Source organism: Ictidomys tridecemlineatus, chromosome 11 (genome assembly GCF_052094955.1).
Source record: "Ictidomys tridecemlineatus isolate mIctTri1 chromosome 11, mIctTri1.hap1, whole genome shotgun sequence".
In the NCBI taxonomy this organism is placed as follows: domain Eukaryota; kingdom Metazoa; phylum Chordata; class Mammalia; order Rodentia; family Sciuridae; genus Ictidomys; species Ictidomys tridecemlineatus.
In genome coordinates, this window is record NC_135487.1 from 45,547,156 (window position 1) to 45,566,298 (window position 19,143).

Below are 19,143 nucleotides of genomic sequence, written 5' to 3' on the forward strand. Positions count from 1 at the left end.
CTAGGAAGTTAGCGTTCCTATAAGTCATCTGTCATCAGCATCCCGTAGTCACCTATCATCAGTGTAGTGCAGTGAGCTCTCTCCTTTTGAGTCACAGAGCAGCCTCCAGGCCAAGACAGCCATCAGCATGGAAGTAGCTTTCACAAAAATCTCTTCAAATATTTAGGTTTTCTTAGAAGGATTAAAGAACCCATAAATATACAAATGTGCATTCTCTGATCCTGTCTCTCAAAGCAAACTATTTTTTGTCCCCTCCAGAAGCCAAGGGTTTGGAAATGATGGGAAGTACTCTTTGTTTCCTTAGTTTACTTGAAATGTCAGATGAGAATCTTGTGCCATGCCAGATGAGTGAGCACAGACAGATGTCAGCTCAAAACTGTCTTCCTGAACAGAGCGAGGCAGAGCCATCACTAGACACTTGTAAGCGACAGAGCCACAATCTTCTACTGAAGGCCTACTGTAGCTCACCCAATAACATCCTTAGAGTGTGTGATTGGAGGCGGGAGGCAGGGGGTGATATGTATCAAGGAGTTTGAGGTCAACATCTGCTCAGTTCAGATCCTACCATGACAATTTACTGGCTGGATGGCCATGGAAACTTACACAACCTCTGAGACTAGCCCATCAGATGGGGCTGAGAGTTCTGGGAGGAAGCCCGTGTGGGGCACAAAAAAGAGATGATCTGACTTTGCTGGCTGTCCATCTACCTGTCCAGACCCTGCATTCTAACAGGTTATGAATATGGAGTGTCTTCTTCACCCCTGAGAGGCTCTGCAATGCAGTTTAAGGCAGGATTTTCTAGGGTTGGCATTCATAGAATTTTCCATGGACAAAAGCAGAGTGATAAACATGAATACCAATTAGTATATACTCCTTGTAGCACTTGTGTGCGCTCTCTCTCTCTCTCTCTCTCTCTCTCTCTCTCTCTCTCTCTCTCTCTCCCCCCCCCACACACACACACACACACACTGAGGACATGGTATATATGTGTCCCATTATAGTTCACACATCATTTCTTCAGTGCAGCTTTCCCTGTCCCTAGACTGTATTAGGCACCTCACCTTGTATGCTCATGGTATGTGTAGCCTGCCTTCATTCACTCATCCTAGTTTGTAATTACACATTTTTGTGTTGATTTGATGGATGCTTGTCTTGGGGTAATTAATTGCCCAGTTTGGCTGAGGCCAAGGAGTTTTTCAAGACACAGAACTTTCAGCTCTAAAACTGGTGGAGTCCTGGCCAAACCTGAATGACTGAACACCCTGGTACTCCTTCCTGTTAGGGTGCCATGCTCCATGAGGGCAAGGACTATGCACTTTAAAAAAAGGAAAAAACACTTATATCCAGTGCCTGGCATATATCTGGATCTTGGTGGGAAGTCAGGAAACATTTGTTGAACCAGTAAAGAATGAATATGTCAATATAAGCTGAACTGTCTTTTCCTATAGAAACCCGTCTTTTCCCCTGAGATTGTTCTTTCTATTTTAGGTGCTAATGTCCCTTTTTTATATATAAATTTCCCTTACTTGGCAAGATTTAAACATGTCAATACCAAATAGTTTTCCTTGCCTTTCTTCCTTCCCTTCCCATTTGGGGGTCGGAAATCTTCTGATTTGAGAAATGAATAGTTTAGTGGAAAAGGAACTAGAATAGTGGGCATCAAGAGAGTTAAACAAGCTCTCTCTGCTAAAATGCTAGATGATAACGTTCATGAAGAAAGGAATTATGGATATTCAGTTTACTTCTTTATCTCTAGGTTCTAGCATAGTACCAAGTGTATGTTGCAAGAGCTGAATAAACATTTGTTGAATAAATAAATGACTTAAATAAATAAATGATTTCTGCTCAGTCTCAAGACAGGTTGGAGTCAACCTCTTGTGCCTAACTCCTTCTTCCTTCCTACCCCCTCTAGGTAACCCTTTCCTAACACCATAAATCTGACCTCAGCAGCCCTTCCTGCTGGATGGAGAAGCAGGTCTCATAGCATAAAGGAGGAAGCACTTTGACATCTTTCCTGATTGGCTGTTATACATTAATTTTTTAAAAGGAAAACAGAACTATTTAATCTGATTACCTGTCATTGACTGGTTTAATTTCACCAAATCCTGCTGACAAGGACATAAAGCTTACATTTTGTGCTTTGTTTATGATTAGAGCTATCATTTCAGGGAAATCGGGATGGCTAAAATTTTGTCTACTTAGTTATGACTAGTTGGCCTTGTGGTATTTTTGCTTTTCTTTAACACACTCCTCACCCTCTAGATCCCTCTTCAACAGTCTCTGTCTTGTCTTTACCATCCCATGGACCATACCACAGTCTATTTGTCTGTGTATTCATGTAGCTCCTGCTAGATTGGAGCTTCTTGAAAGGAAGATGCACCAGAGGGCATGCTGTTAGATGGCTTGTAAATAAATTGTGAGAGGAATGTATCAGTTATCTATTTCCACAAAAAGGCTAGGTAACAAATGTGGAACCTTAGTAGTGTAATGGTAGAGCTGTATTTTTGCTCACAAGTCTGTTGATTGGCCGGGTGGCTGGGATGGTCTGGGATAGTCAGCTTCTGGCCAACTAGGGGGATTTTCTGGTCTTGCCTGGGCTCTCTCATATGTCTGGGACAGCACCTGAGACAGCTGGGCTGATTCATCTCTGTTGCACAAGTCTTCTCATCTGGAGCATGTCTCTTGGCCAAGGTAGAAGGTCAAAAGAAGAAAAAAAAAGCACATGGCCCTGGGGAGGCCCAGAACTGGCACAGTGTTACATCTGCCTCCTTCTCTAGGCAAAACAAGTCACAAGACTGACCCAAGATTCAGCAGGTTGAGAAATAGATCCACTTCTCAGTGGCAGGAGCCACAAAGGGTCATAGAAAAGATGTAGACACAGGATGAGTAGAGAATGGAGACGAATTTTACAGTCTCTCCCACAAAGTGGGAACCAGAAAGGAAATACCTCCTATGTTTCTTTATAAAATAATCACTTTACTGCTTTGACATCTAAATGAATTTATCAGAAATATTTCCAAAGATGGAGCCATGATCTTCCTTGGGAGAGAATAACTCCCCCACCATATTCAACAATAAGCTGAATTCTATGGTCATAGAAGCATTAGGTGGGAGGAGATGAGGCTCCCTCCAGCCCCCAGGGTCAGCATTTTCATATAATTTTCCCCTTTTCTTCCAGATCAGCAAAGACCCAATTTTTGTACCAGGTGTCTGGGGGCCTTATTTCTCAGCCATGGTCCCTGGGTTCTGGCTGAACGAAGGTGGTCAGAGTGTCACTGGAAAATTGGTAAGTTGACACTTTCTCTGTAGCTTCAGGAATGTTTACACCATTGACTATCCCATTTTGTCACGTCACCCATATCCCAGTCATTGGAATATTTGCATATTCCTAAGTCAGCTAACATTCTCTTAGTGTACAACCTAACATATGTTGCATTGTCGTGTATGTTTCATAAAGGATTAACTGTTGCTCCAGGCAGAGATGACTGTCCCTTCTTTTCACTGTTCTTTCTCCACATCAATCCGTGCCCTCCCCACCCCCTCCAGGAGAGAGTGATATTCTGTTTTGTGAAAAAATGACAATGTTACTTCCCAGCCCAAACCCTTTAATGGTTCCCTGTAGCCCTTGAGACATAAGTCAGATGATTTGCTGGGCACATCATCCTTTTTGCAGTCTGTGTACTCCAGCATCACACATGTGCCGGTCACTTACGTTAGATGGTGAAGGACTCACATGGCTCATGTTATCCCATTCTTCTATCCCTTTGTATTTGCTTCTTTTCCTGCTTGGGCAGGCAGTTTTACCTGTCCTTTAAACACAACTCCAGTTGATGCAAAGGTGGTGCATTAGTCAGCTTTTTGTCACTGAGGAAAAGATTATTTTGGCTCACAGTTTCAGAGATTTGGTCCATAGGGGGCCAACTCATTTGCTTTAGGCCTGAGGAGAGTCAGAACATCATGGTAGAAGCAGGTAGCAGAGGAAAGCTGTCAGCTTCTGGCAGCCAGAAAGCAGAGAGAGCAATCAAGCTACCAGGGATAAAACATAAAATGCAAAAGCATACCCAGTGACCCATATCTTCCAGCTATGCCCTACCTGCCTAGAATTACCAGCCCATAATCCCTTTATATTATTAATCCATCCAATGGATTAATTCACTGATCAGATACAAATCTCATAATCTAATAATTTCACTTCTGAACATTTCTGCATTGTCTATCATATGAGCTTATTGAGGAAAACATATCCAAACTATAACAAGTGGTTAGGAAATCCTTTTCATGGGAGACAGTGTTTGTGCTGAGACTTGAAAGATAAATACAGATAAACCAGACACAGAAGGGTAGGGACAGGCTTCTAGGCAGGAGAATTTGCAATGGAAGAAGATGTGGACGTGATAAGTAACAAGCATATTTGATGGTAACAAGCATATTTGATGGTAACAAGCATATTTGATGGTAATTAAAATAGTCCATAATTTCAGCTCTGGCCCAAATTATTCTCAGAAAAATAGCTTAAAATAAAAATTAGAGAGCAGGAAAGGGACCATGTCTTAAAAAGTCCCTGAAAAACATGCTAAGGAATCGAGCATCATCAAGGAGAGTAGGTAGACACATTCAGGTCTCAGTTGGAAGAAACCCTGGATAATAGCCATGAGGAAGAAGGTCTGAGGGCACATGTCCAGAGGAAGGGAGACCAGTTTTATTAGGTTAATCCCCAGATAAATAGCCATGAGGGCTTTAAGAAGGAGAGTAGGAGTGATGACTGGGAGTTGAGGTCAACAGATCAGCAGGGCTGCTGAGAGATTGGATGAAGAATGCAAGGGAAAAGAGACCTAAGCTCAGTTACCCAATCTCCCATTTACTAGGTTACACTGAAAGTGTCTGTTTATTGTCTGAGTCCCCTCCCAGCCCTTCTAGGTGTGCAGCCAAATTCCAAGTGGTCTGATCCAAAGCTGGATATGGATACAAATAACCATTAATTTCCATTTCTTAAGTATTTCTATTTTAAACTTCCCTAAATGACCTCTCAAAGTCAGGTAGAAGTGTAGGTGGGTGAGTGGGTTCACAGAGCATATTCTGTACCCATGCTCTTGTGCCAGGCTAGAGAAATGAATCTACTGAGTCAGTCCTCATCAGTCCCTGGTCCTCAGGATCAGACTCTGAAATAATTAATATCTGATTGGTCTTAAGAACCATAAACAGAATGGTCAAGAAGGAATACATCATGCCTAAAGTACGGCAGTATGGATGTCCACCTAACATTCTCCTTATTTAAACCACTGCTGTGTTTGTATGTAGCATTCTATTTAAATATCCACCCCCTTTCTGTTGCATATTGAAGACCTATAACTAAAAGCCCTTTTTAACCCCACATCATAGTATAGTCATAAGAATCCACAAAGGACACAGTCTAGAAGCTTTCTAAACAAGGATGGGGGAAAACAACAACAACAAAAAAAAAAACACAGTTCTTTGCATAGGATGCATTGTTCAACAGGGTTTTACAGACAGCATGCAAATTAGACATCTTTTTCAGTTGGAAATGTTTTTTCCAGTATTTGGTTCAGTTATTTGCTCTGGATATAAGTTATCTTCACATACGTTTTAACATATATTTGTGAATAAAAATTAGTTATATACCTATTTCATAAGATTACATTTTAATTTTTAGAAAATTTGACCTCTTTTTTGCTACTTCTAAAAAATCTTTAGTTTTCCACTATGAGTTTTGATATAAGGCTTGAGAATTGTTAGCCTATCTGTTCAATTAGCTTTGCACTATAAACCATTCCAGTTATATTGGGAGCTCCACTTTGGACAATCTGACATATATAATTTCATTGGACATAGAATTGGGTCATGATTGACCCATGGATTATACACAGCAAAATCTTAACCCATTTTGTCCCATCATCCCAGATGTGTAAAATGCATAAATAATTAAATGTAATATGTATGTAATAATATATGTAATATATAATACACAACATAATAATGTGTAATTGTACAATGATATAATTATATGATGTTGTTACTATATATAATAAATATATACTACATAAAATAACTAATATAATAGTATTCTTATATAATACAATATATTGATATTTGTTTTATAATAATATAATTTATTATAGCAAAATAATATTATAGCACTATAATATAAAATATATAGTGTGATATAATTTATAACATGATTATATTGTAATATAATTATGATAATAATATAATAACATTTAAGCTCTAGATTATTATTTTCAACCTATTTTAATGCACTTATGTCAATTTTTTGAAACATCTGCAAAATTGAAAACTTGGGACTTAATGGATTAAGAAACCTAAAAGCTGCCATGATAGAGCAAAATTTGAAACAAGAACAAAGTAGACTATCTAGTAAGACAGCAGTCTGGAGATGCCAAGCAAAGAAACATAAAACAGCTATAAAACAAAGAAAATGAGGAAGATGATATTAATAACAATAATTGGAGCTTATCCAGAATTTTTTTCTGTGAGAGGAATTTATATCCTTGAATGATAGTCATAATAATTATGATGCCTAATGTTATTTTGAAAGTTTATTTCCCAGTTTCGATTCCAATAATTTTTCATATATTATCTCATTTAATCCTCTCACAACCCTACACTTTGCAGAACTTTATAAACATGCTCTTGTAGATTCTCTCAGGAGATAGGAAAAGTTATTATCTGTATTTTATAATGGACCACTGAACCCAGGGTTGCCAGCACTGCCTGACCCACCACCAATGGCCTTTTCATATGGTCCCTTTGCCACTTACCTTTCCTTATGGCTTACTAATTCTGGTTCCTTCTATGGTAAATTTTGATCTCTGGTTTTAAAACATGCTGTCATCATGTAGAACTCTAAGAGGAACTTGTATCCCTCTGTTCTTTGTTTCATACACACAACTCTGTTAAACCTCAGCTGAAGGTTGCTGTAGCTGCAGACTCAATCAGAAATATACCATCCACATCAGAAGAGAAGGGAAAGGAAATGGGAAAAGAGAAGAAAAGGGAAACAAGGAGAAAGAAGGAAAAAAAATAAAAATAAGAAAAAGAAAGGAAAGAAACACACAAACTGTACATCACTTGAAAAAGAATACTAAAAGTTTCATTTTTTCCAGTTAGATACATACAGAGAACTTCATTACAAAGCAAAACCATCATTCCAAGTATATGAATACATTGGTACTTTAAAAACAAATCTTCATCTTGTTATCTTCAGGATGAAGAAAAAATGGGATATTTTTCTGGTCCTGGAACTCTTACAGTCTCATTTGACTGAGAATTAGACTTATTGTTGACTCATTTCACATCACTGATATTTATTTCTTCTCTGAAAGGCCACACACTCCCTTTCCATGAATGATTGGTTTTAGTTGTACCACCAAACACCCATCCAAGGTTGTCTCATGCTCACCAATTTTCCAGAAAAATCATGCAAAAAACATTGATTTTTGCCCAGACTTTTTCCACAGATCACTAACCCTGGTGTTCACTGAATCCAGATGCTGAAACTCATTTCCAGCTGGATCTTGGCCATCCCCCATCTAACTGCTCCTCTCTGTCTTAATTGAAGTGAGTTCTGTTGGAAGAGGTGTTGGGTAAAGGGAGGCCAAGATAAGTTCCTGCGCTGTACTGTGGTAGATTTGCTTCCTGGGACAATTGGGTTTACATTGGAATTGTATGAACCCAGAATTTGAATTTTCAAAATTGAGTCATAGGACCACAATGCAACAAGTTTGTCTGTATTTTTGGAAATGTAGGATTTGTGCATTGGGAATGCCTATCTATATCCGCCCCCCATTATCTCCATGGCTGCTCCATCTGGGGCTAGCCTCTGGAAGTCATCCATAAAAGTAAGTCTGCCATAAGTGGCTTATGAGCAACTTGAAGTGTGTCTAGTGCTGTGCAGGTTATGGAAATGGTCATTTTATCCCTTCTTTCATTCAGTCATTCTATCATGTTACAGGGATTTTCAGATCGATTACACCAGTCCAGGCAAGAATGAGGTCACTCCAGTAGCTCATCATCACCTAAGAAAGTTGGATGTAGTACTGATAATTATAAATTTATTATTGCACATAAGAATAGATTTTCTAGCCCTGCAGCCTACTAGAAAGGTGGGAGCTGGCACGTACTGAGGGCCTGTTATATGTCAAGTTCTTTTAGGCCCAATAAGATTCAGTCCTTCTTTTGATTTTTCCTCATGTACGTGCATGCATGTATGCATGTTGTCAGTGTTATTATTTTAGTTTTACTAGTGAATAAGTAGGCTGTGAACAGTAAAGTAACTTGTTCAAGGGCATACAGTTAATTATGAGTGGGAAAGCCATAATCTTTAACCCAGTTTGACCACCAGAGTCCTCAGATCTTTCCAGAACTGGACTCGACTCTTACAAGACTACACTTTGCAGAACTTTATAAACATTCTCTTGTAGATTCTCTCAGAAAACAACTACTGTCTGTAGGGTGATATTCTTTCCAAGCATCTGAAGCAAGGTTTTGTAGGACTATAAGAGAAAAATGTATGTGTGTCGGTACTGATGGGATCTATTTGTTTCCCCGACACTTCACATTAGCTAATTGGAATGACTTCATGGATACACAGACCAACTAAAAACCAAACATCTCCCTGTGACCTCTTCTTGCCTTAGCTCATACTGTACTTTCTGTATACCCACCTGGATTCATGCATACTTTCCTAGCTGGTGTCTTTCTCTTATCAGGCCCCCAAATCTCTCTCTTGCACTATTATTAGCTAAAGCAGTCTTTCTAAAACAGATGCAACCCTTTAACTCTTCATAGCTCTTCATTTATCTGTAATATAGACTCTATGCTTTTTAGAGTGAATTCTTTTATACAAACAATATTTATTAAATACTTATGGTGTTCAAGGTACTGATCTGAGTAGGAAAATATCAGTGCATAAAACAGCTTCTTCTGTCCCCTTCCCCCAAAATCTGTACCTTTCTCAAGCTTGAATTCTAACAATAGGAGATATAAACTGCAAAATAAATACACTTCATTCTGTAGTATTAGAGAAGCTGGTTATGAGTTCAGAAGTATAGTTTGCAGTTTTAAATAGTATAGCCATGATAGGTCTTATTGATGTGACATTTAAGCAAAGAATGAAGAAGGGAAGAAATTTAGCCAATTTAAACCCCAGGGGAAGAATATGCCAGGCCAAGGGAATAATCAGTACAAAGATCCTGAGGGGTCTGTATGCTGGGGGTATTATAAGAATAGCAAGGAGGCCATAGAGGTGGAGCTGAATGAACCAACTTGAGAGTTGCAGATAATAAGTTCAGTGGAGTGAGGGGTTCGTGTTTTTTACCACTCTAAGAATTTTAGCTTTTGCCCTGAGTGAAACGAGAAACTATTGGAGAATAATGAGCAGAAGAGCGATGTGATATGACTTAGATTTTAAAAGGTCATTTTGCCTGCAGCCTGCTGTGTTGAGAATTAACTGGGATGGGTTGGGGTGGGGGGGATAGAAACACTGGAAGCCAGGAAGAAGTTATTGCTATAAGCCCAATGAGATAAGGATGCTGGCAGTAGAGTTAGTAAAGAGTGGTCCAGTTTTGGATATACTTTGAAAGTACAGCCAACAGGCTTTCTTGATGGATTAGATGCAAAGTATGCAGAAAAGAAAGAGGTCCAGGATTCTGGAGGATAACATTGCTGTCAATGAAGAAAATGGATTAGATGTCAGGGAGGTAGAAGAAGGAATCAAGAGTTACTCTCAGTTTTCTGACTGCATAACTGATACCCTCCCAAAATTGATTCTTCCTGCATTATTTGTCTTCATCTTGGTAAAGAACACCATCATTTATATATTTTTTATCAAAGCCACAAAAAATTAGGATTAATTCTTGACTTTCTTTTACCCTCTGTCCCTAAACTAGTCCATCAATAGGTCGTATGGATCCCACCTCTGAAATATACCACCAGTCTACTCCAAGTATTGGTGGTCAATCCACCAGTGTGTCTCTCCCCGTCTATGTAATGTGATAAACACAGCATATACTTAGGTCTTGCTTTTCTATCCTGTCTTATGATTTCTGGTTTTTGTGTGGATTGTTCAAATTCCTTGTATTTAATATAAAGATCAGTGTGGTTGGATTTAGGTCTCTTTGGATTGTTTGTATGTTGATACATACCTCCTCCCTGTGTTCTCATGTGACCCTCACTCTGTGTGAATTAAACCATCATACTATAGTAATACAAGCATACCCATGTTTACAGCAGCACAATACACAATTGCCAAACTATGGAACCAGCCTAGGTGTTCATCAATAGATGAATGAATAAAGAAAATATGGTATACATACACAATAGAGTTTAGTTCACCCATAAAGAAAAACGAAATTATGTAATTTGCAGGAAAATGGATGGAACTAGAGACCCTTACATTAAGCAAATTAAGTAAAATTCAGAAGGTCAGAGTTATATGTTTTCTCTCATATGTGGAAGAAGGAAAAAGAAAAAGAAAAGTGTGTGTGGGGGGGTGTCTCATGAAAACCAAAGGGAGATCAGTAGAATAGATGAAGAGACCAGGGGGAAGGAGGAAGGGAGGGAGAGGGGAGTGCTGGGGAGTGAAATTGGCCAAATTTTATTGTTATATTTTGTGCATGTACAGATATTTAACAGCAAATCCCACCATTATGTTCAACTGTAATGTACCAATAAAAATATGGAGAAAAATTTTTAAGCTTCCATCTAATATATTTTTTCTTTTAGACTGAAGAACTTTCTCTAGCATTTCATATAGTAGAGATCAAATGACAAAAGACATTCCCTCTTTTATTTCAGTTCATTTCTTTTTCATCCTATCTTGAAAAATGTGTTCAATATAGATTCATGGTTGGTAGATTCTTTTTTTTTCTCTCATTCAGCATCTTCAGAGAGCTCTTCCTTGACTGCTCTAAAACCAGTGTCCTTTATATAGAAGCTTATTTGTTTCTTTTAAAGCACTAATCATTTTCTCTCATTTTACTTATATTTATTATAATTATACATACTATTTGTTGATTGTCTCTATCTTTCAATAGATATAATCTCCATTGGAACACATATTAAGTCAAATGTAATTGCCATTGAATTCCCTGTGCTTACTATGTCTAGAAAAGAATAGGTGCTCAATTAATTAATATTGTTGAGCCTACAGAGAATATTTCCATTCTAAACTATATTCGGATTTTGGAGCACCCATTTCCCTTTGTAGGAAGAACTTTGTGAGAGCAAAGACTTTTGACTTTTCTTTATATTTTTATCCTTAGTTTTCAGAATAGTGGATAGCACAAGGTAAACTTGCATCATGTTAGTTTCATAAATAAGTAAATTAATTAGCAAACTAAATATGTACAAAGTTATCAACTTTGGTGGTGAATGAGACTGACTGAACTAGCAATGTATTCACTCAGAACTTTTCCACTAGTAAGTGGAGTTCTTCTAGGTAACTGATCTTAAAGTTTCAATGAAACACTTGTTAATCTCATCTTTTGGGAGTATTTGTTATTCTTCAGGACTGTTCAGTGTAGAGACCCATAGTCCTCTTCAGTAGCACAGAGAAGTTGCCTAGATTGCACTTTGTTTTTCATTGTATTCTTATGAGGATTTCAAGAAGGAAAAAATCAGCAAGTTTTTTGGTTTCCAGATAAGACAACTTACATAAATAAAGAGTTAAAATGGCTTAGACTTGAAAAAAGTGGTATTACAGCTTAATGTAAATAGAGAAAAAGCAGTTTTGAAAAATGCTAAATGCATTTTTAAAAGAAGCGTGGTGATTTCTTTGCCAGCAAGACACAGTAAAAGCTTTAAGACTAATATGTAAACTGATTTTAATAGGAAAGAAAGTCATCTTGCAATAAGAGCTTTGCTTTAGCTAAATGACCATAGAACTTAAGATTCTTGAAATAAATTCTGGGTTTGCATTTGTTAGAGGAGGTGTTTTGCTGGTTTTATGAATTTGTTTTGTTTTTACCTCCAAACTCTTTGTTAGCAACATTGGTTGCTCAGGCAATGCAGTTCTCTCTGCAATTCACACACATTTGGCTATTTGTCATATTGATTTATTAGCATTTCATAGAGAATTGGAGATGGTCTGGCCCAAGGTCTTTCCTGAGCCAGACCTGAGCTCAGGTCTCAGGACTCCTTGTCCTGTCCTCTCTCTTCCATATCAAAGGTCAGAAACTCAAGTGCCTAAAGAAGTCAGACCATGTTAATGAGCAAAGAGATTAATGAAGGAACAGTTCTCACTTCCACAGAGAAATTTCACCTGCATCTGTACTCTGTGGCTCAATTTCTTGTTCCTTCCTTTGCAGAGAAGTGTATCTTCAATGCAAGTAAAACATTAGTGGAATCATGATGATCAATGGATAAAACGTGGTGTGCCTTGCTGGGGAGTGGTGGGGAGCCTGCAACCTCTCACAGCTGGAGAGAGGAGGCCTGTGTGCAGGACCAGCCATCACTCAGCCAACTCTTGCCATGTGGGAAATAATTCTGCAGGAGAAACCAGAATCAGGACTTTAAGGGAAAGCTCCCAATTTAAAAATATTGGCTCGTTTTATAAAACATTATATATCCTAAATAAAATACATCTGTGGGCCAGACGCCACCTTGCACTACCCATTTATGATCTGTGCTTTCCACTGTTTTGAACTGTTGTTTCTCCATGTTCCTAGCACAGATGCTACCTTGACAAGGAAGGGCCCAACATCCTAAGTTATTCACCGTAAGGTGACTTTTCCATCTTGGTCTGAGCAAGACCTGCCTCCAACCATCTCCAGCTTCCTTCCTGTCCCAGTAGTGTTTAGCTTTCCAGCCCACTCTTCAGCTGTCTGCTCTTGGAGCCAAAATCTGAGAAGATGGCAGAAACAAGAAAAAGTTGCAGTTAGACTAGTTCTGTCAGTATATTTCTGAGGCAACCACTTGGCAATGACAGTCGTTGTTGTGAATCTGGTTATCTCATTGGGAAACAAATACGACTTGTGGGACACCATGTTCTTCTATACTGTGCTAAATGCATTAGAGATTAGAACACAAGTTCTAAGGTCAACCCTAGGAACAGACACTTCCAGACTGCTGAAGTGAGCACTCAGTGATTTGACAAACTGGTGTATCCTTTTTTAATCAGAGAGGCCTTTACCACCAAATGTTGTGGAAAATAAAAAGTACAGTGGACTGGGATCCTGTTCCCACAACCATTTTTACTTTTGGGCTATACCCATTCTTCTTCATAATAGATATTATGAACTGATAGCCACCTATACAATTGGCACTCACCACAACCTTCCCTATCTTGGAAATTTTATTGTCTCCTTTTTGCTGAAGTACAGAAACAAGGCTCTGAGAGTTTAAGTAACTTCTGAAGTTTTCACAGAAGATAAGGATAGACAGCAAGACTCTATGGCAAAGCCCTTGTTTTTTTTTTTTTTCCTTATCTTAAAATGTGGGCTTGCTTATTATTTTTCACCTAAGCTGAGGCTAACAGACTGAGAGACAGTTGCCATTGGAAAGCTAGTTTGTTATTCTCAATTCCCTGGAAGAGAAGAAACCCTGACCCTGTGGCAGCATCAAGGTCAGTTAAGAGTCAAGAGAGAGGGAGCAACAACCTCAGGCCAGAATCTTTATCTAGTTTTCTTGGGAAGGAATATAGCAGGGTAGAGTAAGCAGGCTTGGTGTCGGTCACCTTGTATTATTTCAGCAGGCTCTGGGGGGTAAAAGGGCTGTCAGCTGGTGTCTGGTATATGGCTGGGATTAGAGAAACAGAAGAACCCCCATGCAAGAGCCAAGAGGAAGGCAGGGTACAGAGATAGGCTCTGAATTAGTTGTTTTTCATATGAAAAAGGTGGAAAGCTTTTCATCACCTTTAGGAGTTGGCCAGCCCTGGGAGAGACTGCCCCTCCAGAGTCAGCTAGGCCCCAGATGTCAAGGCATCCAGAAAACAGAAAACAAAAGGGCAGAATTATACAATCACATTGCCTTTTCTTATACTCCAAATTTAAAAGTCATCTGACTCTGATTTTTCTTAGATTCTGTAACTAGTCTGTCTCTAAGCTTGCTTTATTTTCCTCAAAATGGGTCTCATTCATTCATTTCAGATACCAGGCATTGTTCTAGGGACATATTGAGGCTATAATTTTGAAAGTGCCCAGAGTGCAGGATCAGAGACAGACTAGACACTAAGGATTGTAAATGAACTTGGTAAACACTGCAGTAGGGCAAGGACTCGGGTGTGGGCCCTGTACTCCCACTGTTGGCTTCTGATCCTCGCTGCATTTCCTGCTCACTATATCTTATTATCTCCCTCTTCTGCACACCCTGCTGGATAAATTTTCCTTATATTTTCATCATTTTGTTCCCTCAATCCAAGTCATTTCCTATGGCTCCAATTCAAAAAAAGTATGAACCGTTTTCTGACTTTCAAGATACACTGTCTATCCCAACTCCCCTCATTCAACCATATTTCTTCCACTATACTTATTCTCTAATTTAATATGCATTTACGCTGTGACTAATATGTGCCCATCACAAATAGATACAAAGGTGAAATTTGTTAAGAATTACCGAGAAAAAAAGATGTAGTGTTATGTAAGCATGCTGTATGCTTCCATGGTTCATTCATCCCACACTCATTCCACAAATATTTATCAAACCCCTGTAAGATGCCAGGAGAGCAGATAGTCCAATTCCCTCCATCCTTACAACCATAAACGTTTTTTCCATCTTCATGTCTCTACAATTGCCAAATGATGAATGACTACCTTACTTTATGCTACTAAATATTGTATTATTCCTTTTCACTGTGTCCCAGAGCCTGAGGACTGTTCCTGGTACTTTAGTCATCCAGTAAATACTAAATAATTGCATTCATGGCTACACTACACATGTCCTCCTGTAAGCTCATTCAAATCTCCTTCCTCTAAGTACCTCCCATAAAAAAAAAAATAGCATCAAAAGTAACACCTTTAATTATTCATTAATGATCTCAGTGGGTTCATCTTGATGCACTCCCAAGTTTACAAATTCTTTGAGGGTCTAGAATATGCCTCATCACAGTAACCCAAAGTTGAACGTCTAGGAAGTAAATATTCAAAACTTACATGATTTTTTTTCCCATTGGAATGGCCAATGGTTGTTAATTTGAAACATTTTCATAAAACTACACCAATCCAATGGAACTTTAAAAGGAGGCTATTTTAGAAGGAGGCTGACAGGTCAAGGAGGTTGTTGAGTTCAAAGCAGTGACGAGCTCAGAGTCACACAACGGGTGAGAACCAGAGCCAGATCCCAGAACGAGTATTTTTATACAGCCTTGGCTCTCCGGAAACATGCTCAGAGAGCCTATCTCTAAAATAGCCAAAATCACCAGTCTGTTCATGGTTTGAATGAAAATAAATTCCTCAGAATGGTTGTTTAAGATTCCTAGAGACTCAAGTAAACATGGACAAATGCACATCTTGGGTTCAGGGACCCCCAGCACAGTGTGGCTGTCGCAGCAGGAGGAGCAGAGCTGGGAAGCATTGCTGTTCCCAGTGCATAGGACAAGCTGTTTTGTTTAGAGCCATCCAAGGGATTAGGAATTAAATCCTAGATGTTTGATTTCAGATGAGAAGATACTATCTGCAGAGTTCAGACATTTCTGTCCTTGGAGAGCTGCCCTGGTTTCCCCTGGGACAACCTTTTTGTTCAGGGAGGTGCTCTTGACAGCTCTGCGGCACCTCATATTTTTTAAACTGGGATTCCCTCATTGTACTCCTTCCCTCTTCCCCTCCATCACAGCTGCTACATTAGTAAAACACACTGAGTAATTCAAGGTTTTGACACTGCCCTGGAGTGACAGCCTGGATTAGGAGGGGGAGTGATGTGATCCAGCCATTGTACTTTTAACAGCCAGACCCCCCACATTGAACTTGAGTTACCCTTCCTTCCTCATTCCTCCTTCATGAACCTGATGCTACCTGCTACTACCATGTTAGCCTTGGGATTTTCATTTCTTCTCTTTAAACCTTTTTGTTTTATAAATTCCAGAGGTTGACACTACTTTAAGGAAAGCTAGTTCTGAAAGAAACAAATTATTCTTTTAATGTTCTTGGATTCTCAATGGACAAAGAGCTGGAAGAAACATATTTTTTAATGTATCCTTTCTACCTTAAACATAGATTAGAGGAGCTAGCTATAAAACTGACCCATTACTCTTATCTTTCAGATAGACCATCTGGTACAAGGCCACCCTGCCTTCCCTGAATTGCAAGCCAAGGCCACAGCCAGGTAACTACTCTGTTTTCCCTACAGCTTTCTATGTGTGACTGCATAGGTAATATTCATTTTGGATATTTCATGACCTTCAGATCCTATGGACAGTGAATACATCTGACAGGACTTGGTTATAAAATACTCAGTCATTCGGATGGTCCAGAACATCGTTTATGAATTTTTAGAAAGATCTGAGACAACTCTGAGAACCTAAAGATCCTATAAGAATATGCCCAGAGCTCTGGATGAAAAACTCTGATGTAGATGAAAGTGTCTGGATTTTAGAGTCAAAACTTCTTGAGTTCATATCCCAGCTTTATTTTTTACTAGGTATGTGACCTTGCACAGGTTATTCAACCTCTTTAGGTCTGTCTCATTACTTACCTGTAAACAGCATAGTAGCTGATGTGGAGTGGTTTCTGGGACATATTAAGTAAAACTAAGTGTAAAGCAGTGTTTACAACATATTCTCTTTCAAGAAAGAGATATAAGAAAATATAATGTGCAAAAGAAATACTGGAATCAGAAATTAGTGGGATTGGGTACATATAGTCCGTTTACAGTGGAGAAATCTGGAAGACAACACCTTTCCCAAATTAACAGCACCAGCAATAAGATATGTCAATATCATGTTCCTGCCTTTATAACACACCAAGGACACATCATTTCTGGAATGTTCTTGCCCAAAATATATAAACTCAGTGTCAGCTCAAGAAGATATCAGACAAGCCCAAATTGAAAGCTAATCTACTAAATTATTAGCTGATAGGCCTCAAAAGTTTATGAAATATAAATACTGAAGAGCTGTCCCAGATTGGAGGAGACTAAGGAGTGACCTGTGCTTTGTAAAGCCACAGGCTGTTTCTCAGACCCCCTTTATGTGTACTCAACAGCATGTGGTAGCTCTGATTATTGCTCTCTCCTTTTAACACTCTGGCTTTCCAAAAGGTTACCTTCTCCCAGTTTTCTTCCTATGTCTCTGACTCCTTTTCAAGCTCACGGTCCTTTTTTTGACCATCAACATCAAAGTTCATCACAACTGGGTTCCTGGCCCTCTTGTACTATCTTTTCATCTCTCCCAAGGTGATCCCAACTATGCTCTTGACTTCATTAATTTTTATATTTTAATGACTCAAAGTTTATCTCCAGCTCAGATGTTTTTGCAACAATATTCATTCTCTTCCACCTTCTTTCTATTGTCTTGCAAAGGAAAGTGCATCTGTATCCCATTAGATCTATGAATGCAATATTCTGGACTATGTGACCCATTATGCTTCAGGTCTCAGAATGAAATAGGCAGAGCTGTTGCTAAAATGAAGTTGGCCGTTTGAAAGGGTGGACAAATCCCTTGGAGTCAAGAACTACAAGCCTCTTTTGCTTTGACTTGGGGCATTCTGAAAACATCAGTGTAGATCACCTCTATCTCAGAGCTTAGCATCAGCAAATCCTGTTTGAAACTGTAGAAACAAATGTTGATAAACAGATTGAGTATTTTATCCCCTTGATTTACCATAATCCTTTTAGGCCCCATCTCTGAATATAAATGTTTTGTGAGCTTGTAAATCATGTAAGCAATAACTAGATGTGCCCATAACATGTAACTGGCAACCAGTTTCTCTGCATGGGGCCTCAAATGCAGATATTTCACTCCTTGATTGTAGATCACTTTAAATTGATTGTAACTTCAACTCTTTTCTCTTCATCTTGTTTCTCATATGAAACCTTAACTAACAATGCCTCAGAATGAAGTTCTGTTGACATCAGATCTTTGAGGAGAGGCTATTGGCATAATCTGCAAGAGCTAGGTTCAAGGTTGGCAGCACAGTCAAGGTTAAAATCCATCTTATGAGCATATCTAATGCTAGAGTAAACAAAGCAAAGTCCTTGTTTTGATAGAATATATATATATATACACACACACACACACACACACACACACACATATTTACACATATGTACATATACATATATATGTATGTGTATATATATTTTATATATACATATTTATATATATGCACATACAAATATATAATATGTATAATTACACTATGTATGTAGTATATGTATAGTACTTAAGTAACTGTATTTTGTATGTATACATTATACATATATGTGTGTATCTATGTGTGTATACTTATATATATGTGTGTCTGTATATGTATATTCATATATATATATAGAAGGAACAGCAAATCCCAAGGCCTTGAGCCAGTGGCCAGTTCGGCATCAACAGGGAACGTTGTAAAGGCCTCTGTGGCTGGATCAAAGTGGGAGAAAGGGGATCAGATGAGGGCTGGAAGTGAGCCAGGGGTCATACCATGCACGTCATTGTATATAACTAAGAGGACTGTGGTTTTCTTCAAGGTTTTAGTTGATTTGATTTGGTTTCTTTTGTTGTTGTTTTTGTTTTTTTGGAGGTGGGGATTGAACTTGAGCCTCACAAATGCTAAGCACACATGTTAACCCTGAGCTATATCCCAGCCTAATAGTTTTAGTTTTTGAGCAGAGGAAAGATACAATGAGATTTGTCTTTTAAAAGGATTACTTTGGCTGCCTGCACTGTGAATAATAACTAGGTTATTTGTGAGGAGATATAGACAAATATGGGGAAAATAAAGCTGCTGGGTATCCCTTGGCAAGCTCACAGTCTGCTGGGGAAGACTGTGAACAGAACAGAAAAGCCAGTCTGTTCTTTCTTCTGCAGAGGTCACTGTAAGCAGTGGTCATCTCATGGTGAGTCCATTGTTTTCAGGTCCTTTGGAATTTTTTCTGTTAGCTAACTCACATTTTTTTTCTCTCAACCTCTCTTTCCTTTTAACCACTTTCTCTAGATTTTTTTCATTATTGCTTTAAGGACAACTCATT

The 19,143-nt window shown here is 38.7% G+C and overlaps 1 protein-coding gene across 13 annotated transcripts in view; it reads left to right on the forward strand.

Moving 5' to 3' along the window:
* Window positions 1–19,143, forward strand: part of Fggy (FGGY carbohydrate kinase domain containing) — a 400,280-nt gene that overhangs the window by 272,829 nt on the left and 108,308 nt on the right. For all 13 annotated transcript variants that reach the window (XR_013427818.1, XR_013427819.1, XM_078026357.1 and 10 more), the window contains 2 exons: window positions 3,179–3,286; window positions 16,232–16,293. Coding sequence is in view for 11 of the 13 variants with exons in the window: in XM_078026357.1 (XP_077882483.1) it covers window positions 3,179–3,286; window positions 16,232–16,293 (170 nt within the window). In the remaining 2 variants the exon portion in view is untranslated. The remainder of the gene's footprint in view (window positions 1–3,178; window positions 3,287–16,231; window positions 16,294–19,143) is intronic.